At 35.4% G+C, this 20,695-nt stretch overlaps 1 protein-coding gene across 3 annotated transcripts in view; it reads left to right on the top strand.

The window, feature by feature from the left end:
• The window catches only part of ATP9B (ATPase phospholipid transporting 9B (putative)), a 154,474-nt gene that overhangs the window by 76,738 nt on the left and 57,041 nt on the right, over window positions 1-20,695 (top strand). For all 3 annotated transcript variants that reach the window (XM_082288844.1, XM_082288843.1, XM_082288842.1), the window contains exons 10-11: window positions 2,047-2,122; window positions 8,386-8,462. In XM_082288844.1, coding sequence (XP_082144970.1) covers window positions 2,047-2,122; window positions 8,386-8,462 — 153 coding nt within the window. The remainder of the gene's footprint in view (window positions 1-2,046; window positions 2,123-8,385; window positions 8,463-20,695) is intronic.

Below are 20,695 nucleotides of genomic sequence, written 5' to 3'. Positions count from 1 at the left end.
TCATCACAGGGCTTTTGATTTTTTCTTGTAATATGGAGGAGTTTCACAATTCACAGTCTCAAAATCTGCTAACTGAAGAATAAGGGAAAACAAAAGATTTACCTGGCTTAGTATCCTGTTCTTGACAATAGCCAGAAACAGAGTGCTGGGAAGGAGAATACAACTAGAGTAAGGACACAGTAGTACCTCCTGAAAAGTGTCATCTGTCTCTTAACTCAAGATGTGGGAACTTCCTGAGTTAAAGCTGGTTTCTCTAAGTAACCTGCAATGAATTTTCCTTCTTTAAACTTACCCATGAACCTACGTAACCTTTTAACATTCAAATAGGAGGAAGTTGCACAGGTTAAGTACATATTTAAGAGTGATTGCCTATTATTTTAATTTTACTGAGTTTATGACTTCTTTCTTCTTCAGTAAAAACAAGCACTATCTATCCTTCCTTTTTAGGTGCCTGTTTCATAGATGTCTGTCATATTCCCCATTAGAGGTCAGGTTTGTTCTGTCATATCTAGTATGGAAGCTATGTTGACCTCCCTTATTGCTCTTTTTGAACATTTTCCAGTTCTTTTTACTTTCTGTTTGGAATAAACACAGAAATCATCACAGAATCCAAATAATTTGGGAATGATTGTAAATCGAACCAGGAATCTAAGCATTATGAGTTAGGAGTAGAGCAAATAATTGTTGCAGTACTAATTCCTTGGGTAAGAATCAAAAAATAATTCCCCTTTATCTTAATTTAAGGCTAATCTTATAGAACAAGGATGATTCTTCACAGAATCACAGAATATTCTGAATTGTAAGGGACCCATAAGGATCATCAACTCTTAAGTGAATGGCTGGCCCATAATGGGGATTGAAGCTACAACCTTGGCAAAATTAGCACCATGGCCTAACCAACTGAACTAATCCCAGGATCGTCAGAATATGGATCTTGATTCAAAACTTGTGGTTTTCTTCTAAGGGCTAATTCCATATCATCCCTCTCTTCCCCTCTGTTCTTGACAGAATGGTTCTCCATGCCTTTTAAACAACGATTTTTCCTCGCTTAGGAGAACAAGAAGTATAGTTTCCTTGCTATATAGGGATCTCTTGATGTATGCACAAAAATTTATGTGTTTAGGTGGAGATTTTTCTTTTTTTAGAAAAAGAAATTTCTATGCAGCTCATCCTGTCCTTGGTGATTTCAAAATAGAAATGAAAAATGGGCATAGTTTTGATTATTGATGATATGTAGAATTTACTGTGTACTTTGATAAATATCGTCCCCCCTTTCCTGCAAAATGTTTAGCACCAATCTGTAATTTGATCAAATACGCTTGATTATCCTACCTCCTAAAGTTTCCTTTAGTTGTAAACAGCACATTTTACAGCTGCTAATGAGTAACAAATCTGTACATGCTCCAAATTGATTATGAGAGATTGTGTGTTTACAATCTGTGGATCATTATGTCTTGGGAGGACAGAGGGGAGGAAGAAAAGGGGAAATTTAAAGTAATCATGGAAGCAGTTTTCTATTGGAAGTATTTTCCCAAGAAGTATGTATTTTGTAAGTGTGTGGTAAGATAATACAAGACTGCATTTCGTTTTAGAAGTCTAAATATTTTTCCCTGAAGTTTATATAATGTTGATCAGGTGCAAAAAATGATGATGACCATAACTTACTATATGAATTATGGATTATTTAAATACAGAACATGGTGATAATTTTTGGGAGTTACTGTTCATGACTCATTTTAACTGCATGCTATAACATACTGTTCTGCAGTTTGATATATCAGAGGAAAAGAATATGTTACTTCGAAAATAATTTTGACTAGTTCTTTTAGTATGATTGGATGAAAGTAATATGAACTTCAAACATGATTTCACTTTTTGGAAAGTTATTTGTGTCTGTGTGTGTGCAATGAATGCTGTTATACAGTGATTGATACAAGGATGCAAGCTTGGATACAAGGATCCTGTGTCAGTTATTCAGATGGTTTGACATGGTTCTTAATTTTTTGTGCTGGTGATTTACTTATTAGCTGTTCTTATTTTTAACAGGAGGACAGTGATCCTGCAGTTCATGAAAGCCTAAGCATAGAAAATACATTATGGGCAAGCACTGTTGTTGCTTCAGGTAAGTGCTGCAATACAAAGCTGATAATGTATCTAAATACTTCCATGTCAGTGTATCCTTATTTTTCAAAAGCTATTAATATTTCACATTGTAAAATACTTTTATCTTCCAGACTATTAAACTGTTGCTTTTCTGCTTTCCCATTACTTTCATCATGCTGCTCAAAATATTTTCATACATTTTTAATCCCTTTTAATAGCTTGGAGCTTTTTTTACTTAAATTTTGCTCTTTCAGTAGTGCAGTCCCTTGTAGCCCACTGAAGTCACTGACCTTTTTGATTTAATTAAAACTTCAGGTTGTAAGGTGCTCTGTTCAGCTCACAGTGTATGCTTTTCCCTGCTGAAAAGCAAGGGTGGTTTTGCTTTTTTTAGGAGTTTTTCTTTTATGTATACTCTGTGATTAATATCTCCTATTAGGCAAAATCTTAATCAGAAAGAATAGATAAGTTATAAAGTTATGTAATTTTAAAGTACTGGGATCTAAAATTACAAATATTAGTACCATTTCATATATGTCCCAGATACTATAAATGAGTACACATTATTACCAAGATGCTGTATTCAGACTTTAAGCCATTGTAACTTTTTGGTTTTTAGAACAGAAATTTATTTTCTTTCATTTTTGCTCTATGTAAGAAAAGTCAAAAGGACTGTGGTTATTCTTCTGCATGAAAAAACTGAAAATAAGGAATTGGGAGAGCATCATTTCTGAAGAGAACTAGGATTTAAGATGGGGAATCTGAACAGCCGGGAAAAGGCAAGAAAGGGGAAGAAAGTAAAGAACTCTCCAACTAAATTATAAATTAAGTCCCTGCTATGAAGACTTCTTACATCAGTGAGGGGCCTGCTGGAAGGCTGTGGGGAAGAGATTAACTCTGAGGAGGTAGCAAAGAAGTCTGTGACTGACCGCTCCTTTCCCAAGTGCTGAAAAGATAGTTATGTTCTTTGATTCTTAGTGGTGTTTGGTTTGACTGCACTAGAAAACTATTCTCACTGAAACTGTTCATGGACAATGCCTAAAATTGTCTTCAGGTTTTTAGCTTAGGTAGCCAAGATCTTTAACTTCGTACAAAAAGACACTTCTCATGAATTATAAATTTCAATACTGTGTAAACTTGGTTTGAGTTTGCTTTTCCTCAAATCTAAGTATGGAGGAAAACTACACTCAGAGTGTGCATTTGCAAAGTCAGTAATTCTGAATCAGTACATTTGAATTTTAATTGAAAGCTGTTCATGTTTTCATTTCCATGGTAGATGATTTTGTTTAGAAGTATAGCTATTGACTGATTGCTCTTGATCTGCTACCTAAAGTTGGCACCCATATTAATGGAAACAGTGCTCCTTAAAATTTGTACCTTAAGATAAGTTTGGGGTTTTTACTTCTGAGGTGTCTTGTGAAAGTTTAATTATTTATGAAGGACTTTAGCTCATTATTAATGATGGCAGTAGAAAAACATAAGATAATTCTCTTGTTGGAAGATCGTTTTGAACATTGGAATAAGACTTTAAGGCAGACTAAGGGCAAACTCACTGAATAATACAAAGTAAAAATATTGAATGGCTCTTCAAGACTGCAAGCCCTTCTGAAGGAGAAAATAATGTGATCAAGAAATTAAAAATGGTTTCATGGTGTGCATACAGAAGTTAGCTTGAATTCAGGTACCAGAGAAAAATAATTTCCTTCGGTAACTGATTTTGTGACATTAATTATATCTAACCTTTGGCATATCATTCATTTCACTTACGTCATTTCATGTATTAACTACAATTTAATATAGTGGTAATGTTCTTCTGTCATGTAACTACTTCTTGTCCTGTATGGCAAAAATCCAGATCTTAAGAATTACTCAGGACCTCAGTGGATGTAATTTTAGCATTTGATAGGATTAGCCCTTTAGCAAAAAGTAGGAAATTATTGCCTTCAGTCTGTTGCTTATCTAATAAGGCATTTATAAGTTCTTAGAGGTACACTGTGCATATAGTCATGAGGAAGACCATAAGGTAAAATACCTAGCAAATTGTTAAAATTAAATGTTCTAGATCTGGTTGATAACTGATGTATCATTCAGTTGTTTCCATCTCACTTCCAAGTCAAATGTACATGACTAAGTTATAACACTTGATGCCAAGGTAATTAAATTTGTTTGGGTTTTTTTTTTTAAAGTAGACTTCATAACTGAATTTCCAAGATTTGTGACAACTGAAAATCTTAATAAAAATACTGGTCACTGTCTGACTGCATTATAGGCACATATAAGCTGTCTTTCTTAAACCTGCTGTGGAAGGATATCAAAGGGTGACTCTGCCTACAAAAGTTTGCAAGCATCTCTGCATTCCCTTCCCTACTATGATCAGTCACAGCCCTTAATTATATCTGAAGAATGTAGTGGGAGATAATGCTTGTGCATAGCTTCTACAGACAAGTGACACTAGGATTCCATGAAAACAGAACAATAAACAGCCCATAGCATGTGAAAGTCTGCAGTTTTTCTACTCTGTAGACAGCTACCTCACCCACACTTGTATCTGATTTCAGTGTCCTTAGTGTCTAGGTACATGGTTTTGTTACACACAGGTATTTTTTCACCGAGAAAGTCTGTGATGTCTGTGTGCAGGCCTAATAATTCTGTTACTATTCCACTTTGGTTCAAGAGAGGGGGTTTGAGGCCTGTGTCCAGGTAGTGGGGGGTAGAGTTCTGCCCCACAATGTTTCCTGTACATCTCTTCGTTTACCCTAAGACTCTTCAGTATGACAGTCTTTAATGCCGTCTAGCTTGGAAGGCTGCTTCCTCCTGTGCTCTCTAAGCAGCCTAGTCATCATCTGTTACTAAGCCAAGCAAACTTGTTACTCATTGGGACCCTGTTATGCCCTTGCCAACCCCCTTGTAGGTTGTTAACAAAGTGTTGTGGGTCCACCTGGCACTATTATCTTGACATATTACTGACTGATGGTGTCAGTCTCAGGAGTGGAGATAGAGAGCTACATCACTGATGCCCAGGAAAGGAATATGCACCTGAGTTGCAGATACAAAGCCTTATTTAATTTTAAAAATGGTTTTGCATAGGACATACAGGACAATTGTTGGGTGAGGGGGCTCTCCTCCCTGTGATTAATAGATGCTGCATTTCCTGACACTCCTCTTTGACGTATTACAAAAAACAGATTGCATCAGGTAGGATAGCCCACTATGTCCAGGACAGATGCCATTGCTATTTGTCAAGGTGATACAGAGGGTCAAGGTTAGGCTGGGAAAAGTGTTTGGGGAATTATGTGGGGGAATACCTCAGAAAACTTGAGCTCTGGTTGCTGATGGCCTGACAGTTCTAGAAGAGAGAGACCACAAATCAATAATTTTGCAGATCAGTAACAGTAAATTTAAGTGTATAAAGATTTCAAAGAATCTTATCAACTGCATCTTGAATGCAGATTGCCAAAGCTCATGAAAATATCAGGATACTACAGTAATGGATTCTACAGAGAAAAAAAAGCACCTATTGCTAGAGCAGTAAAAGTGACAAGAAAATTATTTGCTATAATTTAAGACTTTTCTTCATGAATTTTGGGAACCAAAAAATTGATTCAACAAAACTGTGTAATTCCAAACAACTCAAGAATAAACTATTCCATGTCATTTTTATATCAAAATACAATGTTTAGGAGAGTGAGATTACTCAAATTTGTACATTTGGAAGGCAGTTACTTTCCTTGGATTTAGTATGTCTCTTTACCGCTTAGAATAACAATAAGCTTAATGGGGGAAAAAACGCATTTTACCACACCTAATATATACCTAGTTTCAAAATTGATAGTTTAGATATTTAAATGGAGATTCCTAGTGATAGCCAATCTGCAGAGTTTTCTGCCCTTTGCTGTGATGCTCTGACAGAGATCTGGTGACTGTCTGTATGATGTTTATCCTAACCCTAGAAAGGACAAAGATTTATATGCCTGGATCACACTGAAAGCCTCTGTCAGGGATGGAAATCAAAAGCCTTTCTCTCAAGTCCAAAGCATGCAGTCATCCTTTTGCTATTCTTTAATAAGTGAGATAGGAAAAAATATTCTGACTTTTCTACTTACAGTCAACATTCCAGCAGGTTTTTAAAAAGTAGCAGTAAGGCAGAGTCTCTGTCATTCTTAATATCTGTATTATCACTGTGGAATTAATAACAGTGCCTGAAGGAAAGGCAATTTTGGTTAGTGAAAACTTGAAAAACTACTGTCCCTGGAGAAACACTTTTAAATAAAAACAAATAATTTAAACCACTGAGTATTCTGAAAACCTCTTTGTTTATCTTCAGTTAAATTACTTCTCTTTCAAATCATATGTACCTGTGGCATCAGTGACTGTGGTGTTTGTGTTTATTGCAAGCTTCAGTAGATTTCTTTTCAGAAAGGGAGAGAGGAAGTCAGCAGTTAAATTTTAAAATGCCTCAAAAGGTCCACTACAGTATGGACTCTAGCTTTTTGTTCTCCACTTATGGTAATGATCAGTGTGGTTCAAATGCTGAAAAAGATAATGCAGCTTTCTGAGAAACCTGCTGAGATACCTATTAAGAGAAGATTTGTATTAATGAAATTTCATCATCATTTTGGCAGGTGTTGGTCTTGTGAAGTAACTTCAGATAAAATCAGGACAATTTATATAACTGCACAGCTGTCAAAAGCAGTATTTTCTGCCAACTCCTACATACGATTTTAATTAATTTGAGCGCACCCTGGTTTTTCTATGGTTCATGTAGTGCTTCGGAGATACCAAAATTTATATGATCACACACCAGATTCAGAGTATGCCTAACTATTTATGCGTTAATTCTTCACAAGTCTGCTTTTATTTTTTTCTGGCCCACATGTTTGTTCTAGTGGTATCTTGTAACTTCTCTTCCCTTCATTAACCACTCCACTCGTACCAATCAGTGACTGCCCAGTGTACATGAGACCCAGTTTGCAGAGGCCCCGTACATAAAGATCCATGAGTCACTGCTTTTAATAAGCTGAGGCTTGCAGTACAGCTGTGCTTCCAGAAATCCCAGATTGGATTCAGTTCATTTTATTGGACACCAGAATTGTCCCTGGTGTGACCACTGTGGGACAACACTGAACCCATGAGTTGTGGTGGGGGTTTTTTTGGAGGGGAAGGATTGGTTGCTTGGTTGGTTTTATTTTCTTTTCAATTTTTTTTTCCTTATTCTCTTCCCCATCCCATCATTGGTGCTCTGGGGAGGAAGTGAGTGAGCAGCTGCATAAAAGCAAGTTGCCATCTGGAATTAAACCAGGACACATTCTTATTTTTGAGTAAATGCAATCATCTTTATTGCAAATGTCTTTCACTATCATCTTTTTTGTGTTTGGGTGTTTCTTCGATTTTTTATGACCTGTTATGCTACAAGAGTAGTGGTAGCAGATCTTACATGTGGCTCTGATTGCCAAAGACAAGTTAGGCTAATGTCAGACAAACATGTAATACTTCTACTTTTTTTAAAGTTTTCTGAGCAGGGAGTTTCTGAATAGTTATGTTTATTATTTCTTTATAGCATAGTGACCACCAAAAAAATGACGTTATTGCTTGTACTGCCATAAAGCCATTTCAGGTCACTTAACAAAGTAATAGAAATAAGGGGTTTTTCTTAAGGCAAGAAAGTGGTATAGTGGCATATTAATAAAAAAAATAGAATTTTATTTAATATAAAAATTTACTTAGTGATGCTGAAGCCAAATTTTCCTATACCATGCTGTAAAAATTGACTAAAAGACAATTAAAACTTGGGGATCATTTTTATAAGCTAATAAAGAGAATATTTGTGTGACATTCTATCAAAGTAATTAATTGGCTGAACCAGATTTCACATCATTATAGATGGCAGAGGTAGCAGGCAACTAGTGTATGATGTGTTCAGTACCACTTTACCACTTTACTCATTTTTTTATTACCTGTGCAGTTATTTATGCTGCCCTAACTGCTGAAAACAGTTGGAGGAAATTTTAAGTTCAAGTACAAGTTTTTAACCAGTTCCATTGGAAATACTGTTCCCATAAAAAAGAAGGAAAGCGTGTTATCATCTTTATGGGTGTTTATTGCAGAAGTTAAAATTATTCTTCATTGTATATTCTGAAAAAAAGCACTCACAGTGTTATGCATAAATGTTGCGGCTTTTTCATACAATTGATTTGTTTAGGGAACTAAATTAGTGCAAGTTTTAATTTGGAAAAATTTTTTCTTATTTACTTGACACTTCTGGGTTTTTGTTTGTTTGTTTTTCAGGAACTGTAATTGGTGTTGTTATTTACACAGGCAAGGAAACACGAAGCGTAATGAACACATCCAATCCAAAAAATAAGGTAAGTTAGACTTACTCTGGGATTGCCAGATTCTGTTCTCAGTAAACTTAAAGATGGATGTACCTAAACCCAAACTCTACAAGTTTTTACTGTGATATGTTTCATGTGTGCTGAACTGTCTTGAATTTTGGTACAAGAAGTGAATTCTGCCACTGGCTCCTTTTGAAAGTAAAATTATTCTTCCTTTTGCTAGAAGTGTTAGAGGTACTAATGGAGGCATTTGTCTTTGAAGTATCAATGTGCATCTTCAGACTCAAATAATTCTGTCTCACAGCTACATATTAATTTTCACTTCTCCCAGATTATTTTACTGTAAAGTATTTCGCTAAAGGTACATAGTAGTTTTAAGGAGTGTTTATAACAGACTACTTAAGTTTATTTGGGCTACCAGTGGTGGTAGAACAAGATAACTTAGGTTCCAGTCAGTACCCAGAACACACTTTCAGGGATTTTTGCAAGCAATTAAAACATTTTCAAGAGATTTTTCTGTTGAGAAGATACCAGAAGTTTCAGTGCTTGCCTCTGTGCAAGGTTCTTAGAGTTCTAAACAAAGCAAATAGCTCTTCACTTAATCAGTAATGTTTCTATTGTAATTTGGGGAGCGCCCTCAATTTTAAAGAAATAAAACTTCAGCTGCGTGCTGTACCTTACAACCTAGACCTGTGTTTTGTAAGATGATAATTATATTAAGAAAGGAAAGAATGATTGCAAGAGGTTTAGAAAAAAAATCAACTGTGACAGGTTGCCATTTTCACGCCATTCATATTAAGTTGCTCTGAGTAGGAACATCGAGAGTGAAATGATAATACAAATTGCTTGAAGCAGTTATTGCAGTCCCCTGAGTGTATTGATTTGTGTTTCTAATAAAGAGATGCTTTTAAATGTCTCATTGACTGAGACAGGTGATATGTACCATTACGTGGATTAAGATGGCCTTCTATTCTTTTGATCTTTGTAACATGCATTTAAAATAATAGAGTAAAATGGAATCAGAATGTTTGTGGTGTATGGTTATTTTCTATTCTACCTGATACAAAGATGAGCCCTTTAGTAACAGAATCTTCTTCAAGAATTCTGAACAACTTCTGACTAATAAATAATTCTCACAGGTGTTTAAAATGAAATTATTTAATGTAGTAAATTGATAGGAGAGTATGCATAAATGTAACATGCATTACCCAAATTCAACAGATTCTGGAGGTGTCTTAGGGTTTTAGTAAATGTTAAATTTTTTGTGTGTGACTATTTCAACAAAAATACTGGCATGGGGATTTTGTCTCTGTGGACTAAGCAACCTTGTTTAAAGCAGTAACCAACATGTAAGATGGCCAGTAAGGATGAATTTGGGAACTGAAAACAGAAAAAGACTTATGGCTCTCACAGCAGAGTAAGTGATAAAATGGAGTACTGTACTGTAAAAAATCGTTGTCATCGTTTATAAGATACAGTTTTAGCTGTACTTTTCTGTGCAGTCTGCATCTTACTGTCTCTTTCTTCTACCATAGGATGAGTTTGGTTTGCATACTTCTGTATGATAAGATGCTTGCTGCCTGTAAGTGATATTTTGCGCTGGCTAGCCATGCAGAAGGTAGACAAACAGAACTCAGTTCATTCCTCCTCTGTGTATTTGGGAATCTCCCTATGTTTAGTCAAGGTTGACAATAATGGTTACATGTTAGGTAGGGTATGTAGGTAGCATTAGGAGCCAAAAGGAGGGCAAAGGGAGTCTAAAATAGCCTTTGAGAGTAGAAGATACATTACAGTTGAGAGATTAAGGATTTGAACATTAAAAAAAAAGAAATTTGCATCCAACTTGCTGAAACAAAATTAAATAGATCAATTGTGCTATTGCTACAAACTTGAGAGGAAATAAGTCTGCTGCCTTTTCTGCTTTAGGAAAGAACTGTTTCAAATACTGTTTGAAACTGGTTTTAAATGGCACATTGTCTCTCTCTGCTACTCTTTGAAAACAAATAAAAATAGCATTTTAGAGATTTTCCTGTAAAATCTGTTGATACACTCTTGTTGGGAATATAGTTCAATGATGCTGGTGTCTTCTTTCTCTGAGAGAAAGAAAACACTGAGATCTAAGATTCCCAAATTACCGTGTCAAACTGAAACTCCTATGTCCAAAAATAAGCAAGAAATACATGGACCTGACTCTTTTATCAGTCCTCTTTTCATTGAAATACAGATAAGTGCTACAGTTGTATTTCTTGCTGGAGAGTAACATTACTGCTGTACTTTGTACTATAAACTTGTTTTTTCTAATGGTAGATATTTAATTTTCCTTCTTAAGGGTAGATGCTTTTTGAATGAACCAATATTAAAATTTAGAGATGCAGACCTGCTCTATAAACACTCAGTGGAAGACTTAAACTGAAATAAGTTTAAGAAAACTTGCATAAGAAAAATTGTGAAATTTATGTACTTGTTCAAGCATGGGATTTATCTGTATGTTAAACTTAGAAGGATTTATTGTGTTTGCTGAAGTATTTAGTCATTCAAGCAACAATTTTCTTAACTTAAAGTCAACACTTACTTGTTTTATTACAATTGTAAAAATTGTTTCATTGCCTAAGGATGCAGACAGTCTGAAAAACACAAAGATAGAGAGCATAGAATTTTCTTAATGGATCAATTCAATATGTTTTTAATTCCAACAATATAAAGAAAAATTATTTCTGGCAAGGTTTAATTTCAGTCTAAAATGATATATGTTCTGTGCTTCAGATAAATGTAGAAGTGGTAACATCAACATTATAGTGTAATGACTCTCTGCATTTTACCTCATTGGCAGTCACATCAGCTTACTCAGGAATGCAGTTCCAGCCTTTAAAGAAAAAAAAAAATCAGATTGAATTGTGCTCCTCACAATGCTGTAATCAGTAATCAATCCTATTTGGATAGATATTCTTAAACCTTGGCTTTCTGGATGAAGTTGGACTTGTCAATGCTAAAGGTCATTTACAGGTGTTAATTAACCAAGAGGGAAATTAACAAACTAAGGTTATTTATTTATTTTGTCTGGCATTTTGCAGTGTTCTCATTCTTACCTATTTCAAGAGCAGAACAGTTTTTTGTTATCTAAATTCAGAGTTGCTTTTGCAGTTTTGGTCTTCATAGAAAGCAAGGCTGTTAGTGCAGCCTTTCTGCAAATGTAACTTGTTTCCATCAATGGAAACAGATTTTGGGGGTGAAGTTAAAATAGCACAGTGTCCTTGGCAGGAGATGGAAATAAATTCCAGGTAATGTATTTTGTGTACTAAGACTGAAACATTAAAATTACTTGGACTTTGCAATATATATACACCCAGAATGTACACAGTAATGCATCCAAACAAGTAGAAATTATCATAAATGAATCTCCTGAGAAATTGGTAGTCTCTCTGAAGGAGTTACAGCATGTAATCTGCCTAGTGTGCTTCAGATTAGTATAAAAATAGTTTTAATTTTGCTAATCCTTATAAGCGGCATTCGAAACACTTTTTTTGTCCCCTTATTTTATGGAATTCTACATCTGCTGTTAAATTTTAACATCAGAAGTAAAACTTCATAGTAACCATTTAGTGTTCATCAAAACAGTAATACTGTTTTTACCCTAATTCTTAACTAGCTTGAAAGCTAACTACTTTTGTGGTTCCTGCTTTTGTTGCTTGTTTGCTGTTTTGATTTGGTTTTTTTAACAAATGAAAGTCTCAAAAGGGTAGTTGGGTTTTTTTATGTGTATGTGTTGCTCTTGATTATTTGAAAACAGCCTTGCTATTCTAGTAAACTGAGGCAAAATCATTTTACTGCTCACTCGCTCTCTCTCTCTCTCTCTCTCTCATTCTCTCTCTCCTCCCTAAAAATTTCTTCCTGGTGTTTTGTGACCAAATTTACTTCACTGTGTTTAAAAGGCTTTTATCTGTGCTCTTTCTCCCTTTTTTATGAGGATGATTTTTGAAAAATATTTGCTAAAAAAGTACACCTCTCCCTCCAATTCTTTATTTGGAGTGAAATGGAGTGGCTGGAGCAGATTCATGTGTTCCCAGAAACTGATGCCACACTTCACCAATTTCCCTGTTCAGCATAGCTTTTTCAATACTCAAAATACATGCTTCTCCTGCCTTGACACATTTTTTTGAATGTCAATAAATTAGGTTGTCCAACATCTTGTTAGTGGCTCTAGTAAGCCATTCTTATCTGTTCCACCCCAAAGGCTGACATTTCTAAGTCCAATTTGCATTTCTGTTCAGAGCTTCATAAGGGCATTGACGTTATCCTGCTGCTACATTGTTGTGCAAGAGCCCAGCATATTTTTTTTACTAAATTGATAATTTGATATTCATAGTCTGTTTGAGAAGAAGGGCTTTCTCTGGCTGTATGTCTGAAGGGTCAGGGTAAAAGTAGAGCAGTGAAAATTGTTATGTGGCTCTTCATGGCAAATGTTAAGGATTTATAAGAAAAATGTTTATGCCACACTTTTTATTGGAGTATTTTGTGCTGTAGTTAATCCTCCTAAAAACTTTTCTTTGTATTGGATAAAACTGAAAAAGCTGTTACTTACAGGTAGTATGTAGTCCCCATACTTCGTTTGTGCCTTGACACAGAGCTTCTGTCCAAGAAAGTGCTTAACTACCAGCTTCCCATGAAGTACAAGAATCCCTCTCTTGGTGTACAGGAGAATTCGTGGGGTCAGGCCACAAGGAAATACATATAATAGTGTTGTTGATGCTTTTCTCTCCATGTGCTGTCATCTCTGTGCAAAGGAAAGAGAGTAGCACCTTGAAAAGCCTGGAGTGTCTCAGCAAGAAGGATGGAACAGTGTTAGGTAAGGAGGAAGACAAAAGGTATTTTTCTTTAAAAGTTTGGAAAGAAAAGGCTAAATGGCAGAGGAGGCACCTTTGTTGTTCCAAAATTAGAATGTAGGAATATTGATGCTTGGAAACAGTCAGCGGAGTTTTGGCAAACCAAAGACAAAATTTCTGTGTCCTTTACTCTGAGACGGCAAGAACATCTACCTACTATAATTACCTTTAACTCCATGAACTGAAATAGCAAGAGTGTCAAAGTGGGAATTTCAATCCTTAGGTGACTAGTATGGAAAAAATGTAATTCCACATAAAGAAGCTGAGGTTTTCAGTTTTCTTTCATATATAGAAAACTGGAAGAATGCTAGATTTACACCATGATATTAAGACAATAAGAAAACAGTAAGACTGAATGTCTTGATTGACTTCACTGAGTGTATATGTAGACAGAATTCACTTCATGCAAACAGTCTGTTGTACTGGGGGTTTTTGTTCATTCCTGTATTTACAGTACGCTGCTTCTTTTCAGAGACTTGGTGGGGTACTTTTATCCACATTAGCAATGCTTTTCATATAGCAGTGTATATATTTTTATTCTCTTCTTTACAGTGTTCTCAAAAGAAATAAAATGGTAGTACTACAAATGGGAAACTGAGGCACGAGTGATAAAGAGGTGGGGTGGGGGGAGGGCGGAAGAGCCACAGAAGAAGCAGGAACTGAGAGTGGTCAGTTTAAGGTATTCAACTTCATTTCTCATCCAACCTAGTGGAATGTTTTACAGTGCTCTTAGTTTGTAAAACTGCTAATTTTGGGTTTGTGTGCACATGATGTCTGTGGGTTTGCGTGCACATGATGCCTGTAGCCTTAGAGTAAAGTTGATCTTAATGTATTTTCTTGGGCATCTCAAAAATATTAGATCATCACTTGCTTACCTACTTTGCTGTTACATCCCTGAGCTGGAGAAGAAGTTCTTCCATGATGTGGCCTGCTATCAATTCATAAGTTAAATTGCAGAATAACCTATGCCCTAACTTCTAATTTGTTCTGAAGCCAACAATTAAATATATCATGCAATTGGTATACCAAGGCATGTGAAGGTCTTTTCTGGCTGCATGTAGGTAGTGTGGTGCACTACATTGCTTTGTGGTGTCTGAGGCACTCAGCCTGAATGCTGCACAAGCTGAAGAGGTTGGCTGTGCTGTGTTATGGTACTGCTGCTTGGGACATGGATGTTGAATCACTGTCCTTTTTCAATTGGTGCCACTTTCTGTTTACAATCCTACTGCATGGCAAAGTATGGGCAACAATATACAGTTTAGTTCTAAACAAAATCATTGCTGTACAATAATATACAGAACAAGTGAGGGAATGGCTCTTTGGTAGTGAGAGAGAATTCTCGCTGTACTCTGTGTACAGTATCCTGAGTTTACTGTGTATTTTACAGTTGATGGCAAACTCTTCCACTGATTTTGCAAAGCCAAATAATTTGTTCACAGCTTAAAATTCTTATAATGTTAGATTCATTCCCTATTATAAGACTATAGAAAGATAAAAATTGATATGTGCCTGAATGTGAAGCCAAAAGCCGTGTCTAACTTGGAGTCCTAAATTCTTGTGATTTTCATCAAGAATGTTACTTGATGTTCTGTGATCTCTCTCTTCTGATTTTGGAGACTCCATTTAAAAAGTTGCTTGGAATTTGGTATCTTAGTATTTTTAGAACATGTATAGGTTAGAATTTATCTCAGTAGTTCAATGTCATTTCACACTGGTGTTTAAGGAAGGATCAGTGGTGAAGTATACCATTTCTGGAGTACTCTTATTATCTATTAAAATGGATTAATCTCACAAAACAGAACAATTCTTAAAATTGATCAAGTTATGGAATAGCAACAACCTGTTACTTACTCAGCAGAAATTACATGTATTTTACCTGTAGCAAACTAGGCTAAAATGAATGATTTGTGGTAAAATAAAGAAATCATTTGAAATGTCATTCTATAGGAGACAGTGCAGAAGGGAGACTCCCTGCACAGTTGGCTTGTGTGGAGTATCCCAGTGAGCTCTCAAAGAGGCAGACCCTGATGGCTATTTCCTCTCAGCTGCTGTCTCCACTGCTGCTAATCATCTGAGGGAGTTTGCTCTTACCTTTACATTGCTCCTTATGGCTTTGTTGCCTTTCAGAATTTAATCAGGCCCTTGGCAAAATGCAGCTGCTGGGAGGGCGGAGCAAAGGGCGCAGCCTCTCAGAGGGTACTTGGAACCTCATCCCATGGCTTAGAATTGCACCACCTTCAGAAGGCTCTACGTGTGAGACTTTGCTGGCAGTGAGCAAGCCAAAGTGATGGCAACTAAAATACTGATGTTGTGGAAGGGGGCTGTTGTGTGTTTTCGTACATTAGTGTTATATTCTGTGCACTGGATATTTGCTAATAAGAGCAACGTACCACAGTGAGCACTTCTTGGTGTGTTTTTTTTTCCCTTACTGTGTGTATTTTGTTGGAAATCTGAAACCTTATTTTTGGAATTATTTTTTCCTTATTAAAGATCCATGCAAACATGTTTCTGAAATGTACAGTTCCAAAACTTGATGCTGCAACTGTGTGGAAAGTCAGGTGTGCCTAAGGTCTTTAAGAACTCTAGTTGTTATTAGGAAAAGCCTATATAATTTTTCTTTTGCATAATTTTTGTGATTTCTGCCATTGTTTTCATATTTTTCTGAATAAACTTAATTTTTTCCAATATGGAAAGGAATTATATAAGAAGGAATAGAGATATTAGTTTTAGTGATGGGTAAGTTCAAATTATATTAATTATTATTTTTTATAATTATTATGAAAGAGGGATGTCCTAAATGTCAGAAACTAGGATCTTTAAGACCTGCAGAGCATTCTTAAAATAGATGTTCATTGGATTTTCACAGCTTGTATTTGGATGCTTTACAAGCATTAATTATTGTTTACTCTTATTATTGGATAGCCTTCTTTTTGTGTAGAGCAAGTATAAAAAACAATCTTTTGAGGTTTTCATTTATGTGACTCAATAATTTATGCAGCTGAAGTCTGATGTATTTCTCTAAGTACTGGAGGCTCAGTAACAATCATGATTCACATGCCTTGAAATCTCAGTCTACAGTGATGGATATCTAGAGAGAAAGGAAAGTTCTCTCCATACCAGGACATAGTATTTGTTTTGATGTAGGCTGAACATAGTGATCATAACTAAGATAATTTACTGAGTTGTGTTTGCACGCTTGAAGTAACAAGCTTGTCATATTCTTAACAAATACAATCTTTGCCTCTCTTTTTTACCTCAGTTCAGAGAGCAAGCCTGTGGATGCATTTAGCACTAAAATCAGCATTCCAGCTTGTACCAGATGAAAATAATGTGGTTTAGATTGTGGATTAGTTTGTAAAGAGTGGATTGCTCTTTATATTTTAAAAGCTCATTCCCTTCCCATCATATCTTTTGGAATGTATCCCAAAATACTGTTTATACAAAACAGCACTCAGTTTCATTTCTTTTATGATTTGGAGACATTGTGGAATCTTTTCTTAATCTCATAGTCTCCAAGGAATCCACTCAAATATTTTCTTTTATAAAAGCAAAGATAGATGACTTGTGACTCAGCTCAAGAAAAAAAAATAAGATTCTTACTGATGCCTACTGGGTTTGAAGGATAGGCTTTTTTGTTGTTGTTGTTGTTCTGCCTACCATGTAGAGCTCTTTTTCTAGTTTAAGTTTGACAGTGGTTGGACAGTTGTTATCTCGGTTTTTTTGAAAGAACTGTCGAAAAACTGTTTGATTCAGTTTGTCATGATTCCCTTCTATATGTATGGTCTCTGTTTCATGATGTGATTCAGCCAGCACCAGTCCTCTGCTTTGTATTCAATTTACCTTTCTTCTGACTATCTTCCCCCTTGACTTGTTCTGCTTCTCCACCCTGTTACTCTGGTCTCTCTAATACATTTACTAGTTCCACCTACCCCTTTCTTTCTTCCTTTCATCTCTTTACACATCTTACTCATGCTTGTTTTTTCTCTGACAATGTAGTACATTTGTGAAGAAGAAAGTTTAAGTCTTTAATAAGATGAAATTATCAAATAATAATGTGTCACAATTTGTTTACCTTGAAAAATGCTGTCTTGGTTAGTGTGCACTCATTTTCCGCAGGTTCACCTCTTCAGCTCTTATCTGCATCCTTCCATGTGTTCCTCCTTAGCCTGTCCAGCCCTGTCACCTTCCTTTTAGAGCTACTTTTATCGCAACTCATGTATCTTTCATCTGCTTTGCTATCGAGTTGTTGACTTCAACTTGTGAATGCATGATTGATTTCTTAACAGTTCTATGCATGGGAAGGGATTCCCCATAAGCAGTTGAGTAGCCATTTCACTGACCTTATCTAAACATACTTTTGAAATTCCCAAAGGTTCTCTGGCTGTATGTCCACCTCTTATTCTCACTTTTGGGTTTTTGTTTCAGCTATTACTGTATCATTACTTTCTCCTTTGTGCTCAAATCAATTTGTCAGTTCCTTGGCTTGTAGAGGTAGTTTATGCAGTACCTAGTGCAGGGCTGTGCTCCATCTTAGGGGATCTCACTCTCGATTTGCAGCTAAAAAAAACTGAAGGAAATTCATGTGTATTTATAAATTTGGAGGTTGTGGAAATTAATTTTTGCAAATAAGATACGCCTAATTGTGTTTGAGCTGTGAAACAGTACTTTTGAGGCCACTGGCAGAAGTATGGAGGGGTACCCATTAAAGTGTTGTATTCCATGTATGCACCTTCCCCTGGCCTTTTTTTCCTCTTGCTTTGAAGCACGTATTCAGAAGAAAAAGTGTGTTTATGTAGCCCTTCCTTTGGGACACAGGTTTGAATCGTTCAGCAAATACATTAGCTGATGTTCCTACTAGTTTTGTAATGACTCTGCCTATTGTGAGGTTAGGATATGCTCTGTATGCGGTGTTTTATTTTTAAATATATTTAATTCTGTAAACACTAGGTGAGCTTTTAATGCCTTGCATAATATTTTATATTCTATTTTAACTTTCCAATTTCCTTGGAGAAACTGAATTATTAATTTCTAAGTATTGAAGAGTTTTATAGTTGTGCTACACAACAGTTTCCTTGTGGAAGGTCTGCTAGCTTCCAATGACCCTTAGCTGCCATCTGGTACAAATTCAAAGTGCTTCTGTCATCTGCTGCTAATTGCTGTCACCTGCATATTGCAGTCACTGAGCAACTTGGATTGCAGTAAAGCAGGAGGCATACTGCTTTGTATAGCTGCAATCTATCCATAATACCCATGATTTCTTTATTAATATTAATTTAATAATAAAACAAGTACATGCATCATGAAATGGTATGAATTAATATAAATGACATTTCATGTTTATTTTAGCAACTTTCAGGGCTTAATCTGGCATTCAAAAATGTGAGTAGATTTGTATTAATAATAAATACATTTATTATTTCAGTATTCTTCAGCCTGTTCATTCTGCTGAAATTGTTCAAACTGAATCTTACCGAAGAGTTCTCTAATCTTTTTTGTAAGCTGATAAGCTTTAGTCAGGGTACTAGCCTACAGCACCCTATTATATTAATGTATTTTACTTGTAATTTAGAGAACAAGAAGAATATCCTGATCTGAAGGCTAAACTGTCCCCTGTGGCACTTGCACAGCTGATAATCGTGAACTAGAAAGATGTGTATATCAAATAGTTTACAAAATGAAGCCAGCTGTGTTTCCCTACATACTGTGGCTTCCTGACATGCATCATTAAACCTTATTAGCTACTTCCTTTTACAAAGATTCTTGTAGTCTTGAACATTGCATATTAACATTTTCTGCCCCTCCAACTGGAAATTATTTGCTTTATTGTAGAGTGTCAACTTGCTCTAGTTTCTGATATGCGTTCTAATTGGTACTTTAGAGTATAATCATAGTGAAATACCACTCCGTGCATTTCTTTATTTGGAAAATTAATACAGACCTTTTCACTTCATCTGTCAATCTGTGCAACTTTTCACACAATTCCCAAGTGTTGGGATTGCTTGCAAACCATTAAGTATGAAATGGTTCATAAAATGTCTTCAAGAAGATAAACACAAAAAGAAGGAGTTGACTTCTCTGGTAAGGTTTTTTGTTGTTGTTGTTCCTTGCTTAATAGAAATAAGGCTATTTCAGCTGATACATTTAATGATGTAAAAAACCTCAAAAACAGTGATATTATAAAGTTATTTTTTGTTGTTCAGATGAGGTTTTGTTTAATAAAACCACCATCCTGCATACATGCACACACACCCCCCACTTGATTGCTGAATTCCGATAATGAAATTCAGCTCTTAAACCTTAGGAAAGCAGAATTTTTTAAGTATTATGCCCTCTGTGGGTATAAACAGATTTGGAATTAAGTACAAAAATCAAAATATGCATTATGTATGTGCATTTGTACATATTTACAGCTCTTTGGTATATTTGAGCAGAAAGACAATTAAATACTTCTGATCTCTATATTATGGACAATATTATTCCACAACCTTTTTTATTCATATGATCCCAAGGATAATGTCAAAGCAACATGTTCTGTTGAATTGTCTTAAAACATATTTTATTTTAGGACAGGAGGCAGTAGTAACACAGACATTATATAAATTTTGAATAACATGTAACTGTCTAGAGAAAAAAATTAAGGAACATCTTAAAATCCTTTTTGTTGATATTCTTCTTCTAAAAAGTTTGTTATTTGTTTCAGAAGGACAGTTTTATTTGTAAATACAGCAGTGCATTAAAATTTACCTAGAAATTCTAGAGTTCATGTCATAATTTCTACTACATATTTGAGTCTGAAAATTGATGTTTTTTACATAATGCTAGTAAGAAGTTGTACATCAAATCTTATCTAGAAGTCTTCATTGAGAAGATTTATTTTTTCTGTTCCTTAAGTAGTTGTGGACATTTGCTCTGGATGTATTTTGGGTATTTCTACTCAGACTCAAAGAAGGTTCACTCCCCTTTCTTTGGCGTTTTCCCCTATATTCTGACATTCAATTAATCTTTAAGGAGACTAACTGCTGTTTTCCCACCGTATGTAGCAGCTTTCAAGCTCCTCTTTAATTTTAAAGTGAACATAAAAAGTTTTTATTTCAATATATATCTCAGACTTTTTGAAACATTTCTTCTCAGGTTTCAGGCTAACAGGATTTTATACTCAGGGATAGCTAGGGACAGAGACAAAAGTTTGATGCAGTCAAAATACTCTGTCTTTTTCTCAGTTCCTTTCTCACACATTTTTCCATTTATTCTTGAACACTATTATATGTAACTATACATTCATATTCCTTATGAATAGGATTCAGATGTAAATGCTTCCAGATAAACTTTGAGATGCTTTGTGTTGTGTGGTTGTTCATTTTTTTTTGTTTTACCTGATTTCCT

Source organism: Coloeus monedula, assembly GCF_965178545.1.
Source record: "Coloeus monedula genome assembly, chromosome: 1".
Taxonomy (NCBI): domain Eukaryota; kingdom Metazoa; phylum Chordata; class Aves; order Passeriformes; family Corvidae; genus Coloeus; species Coloeus monedula.
This window is presented reverse-complemented; position numbering and strand designations above follow the sequence as displayed.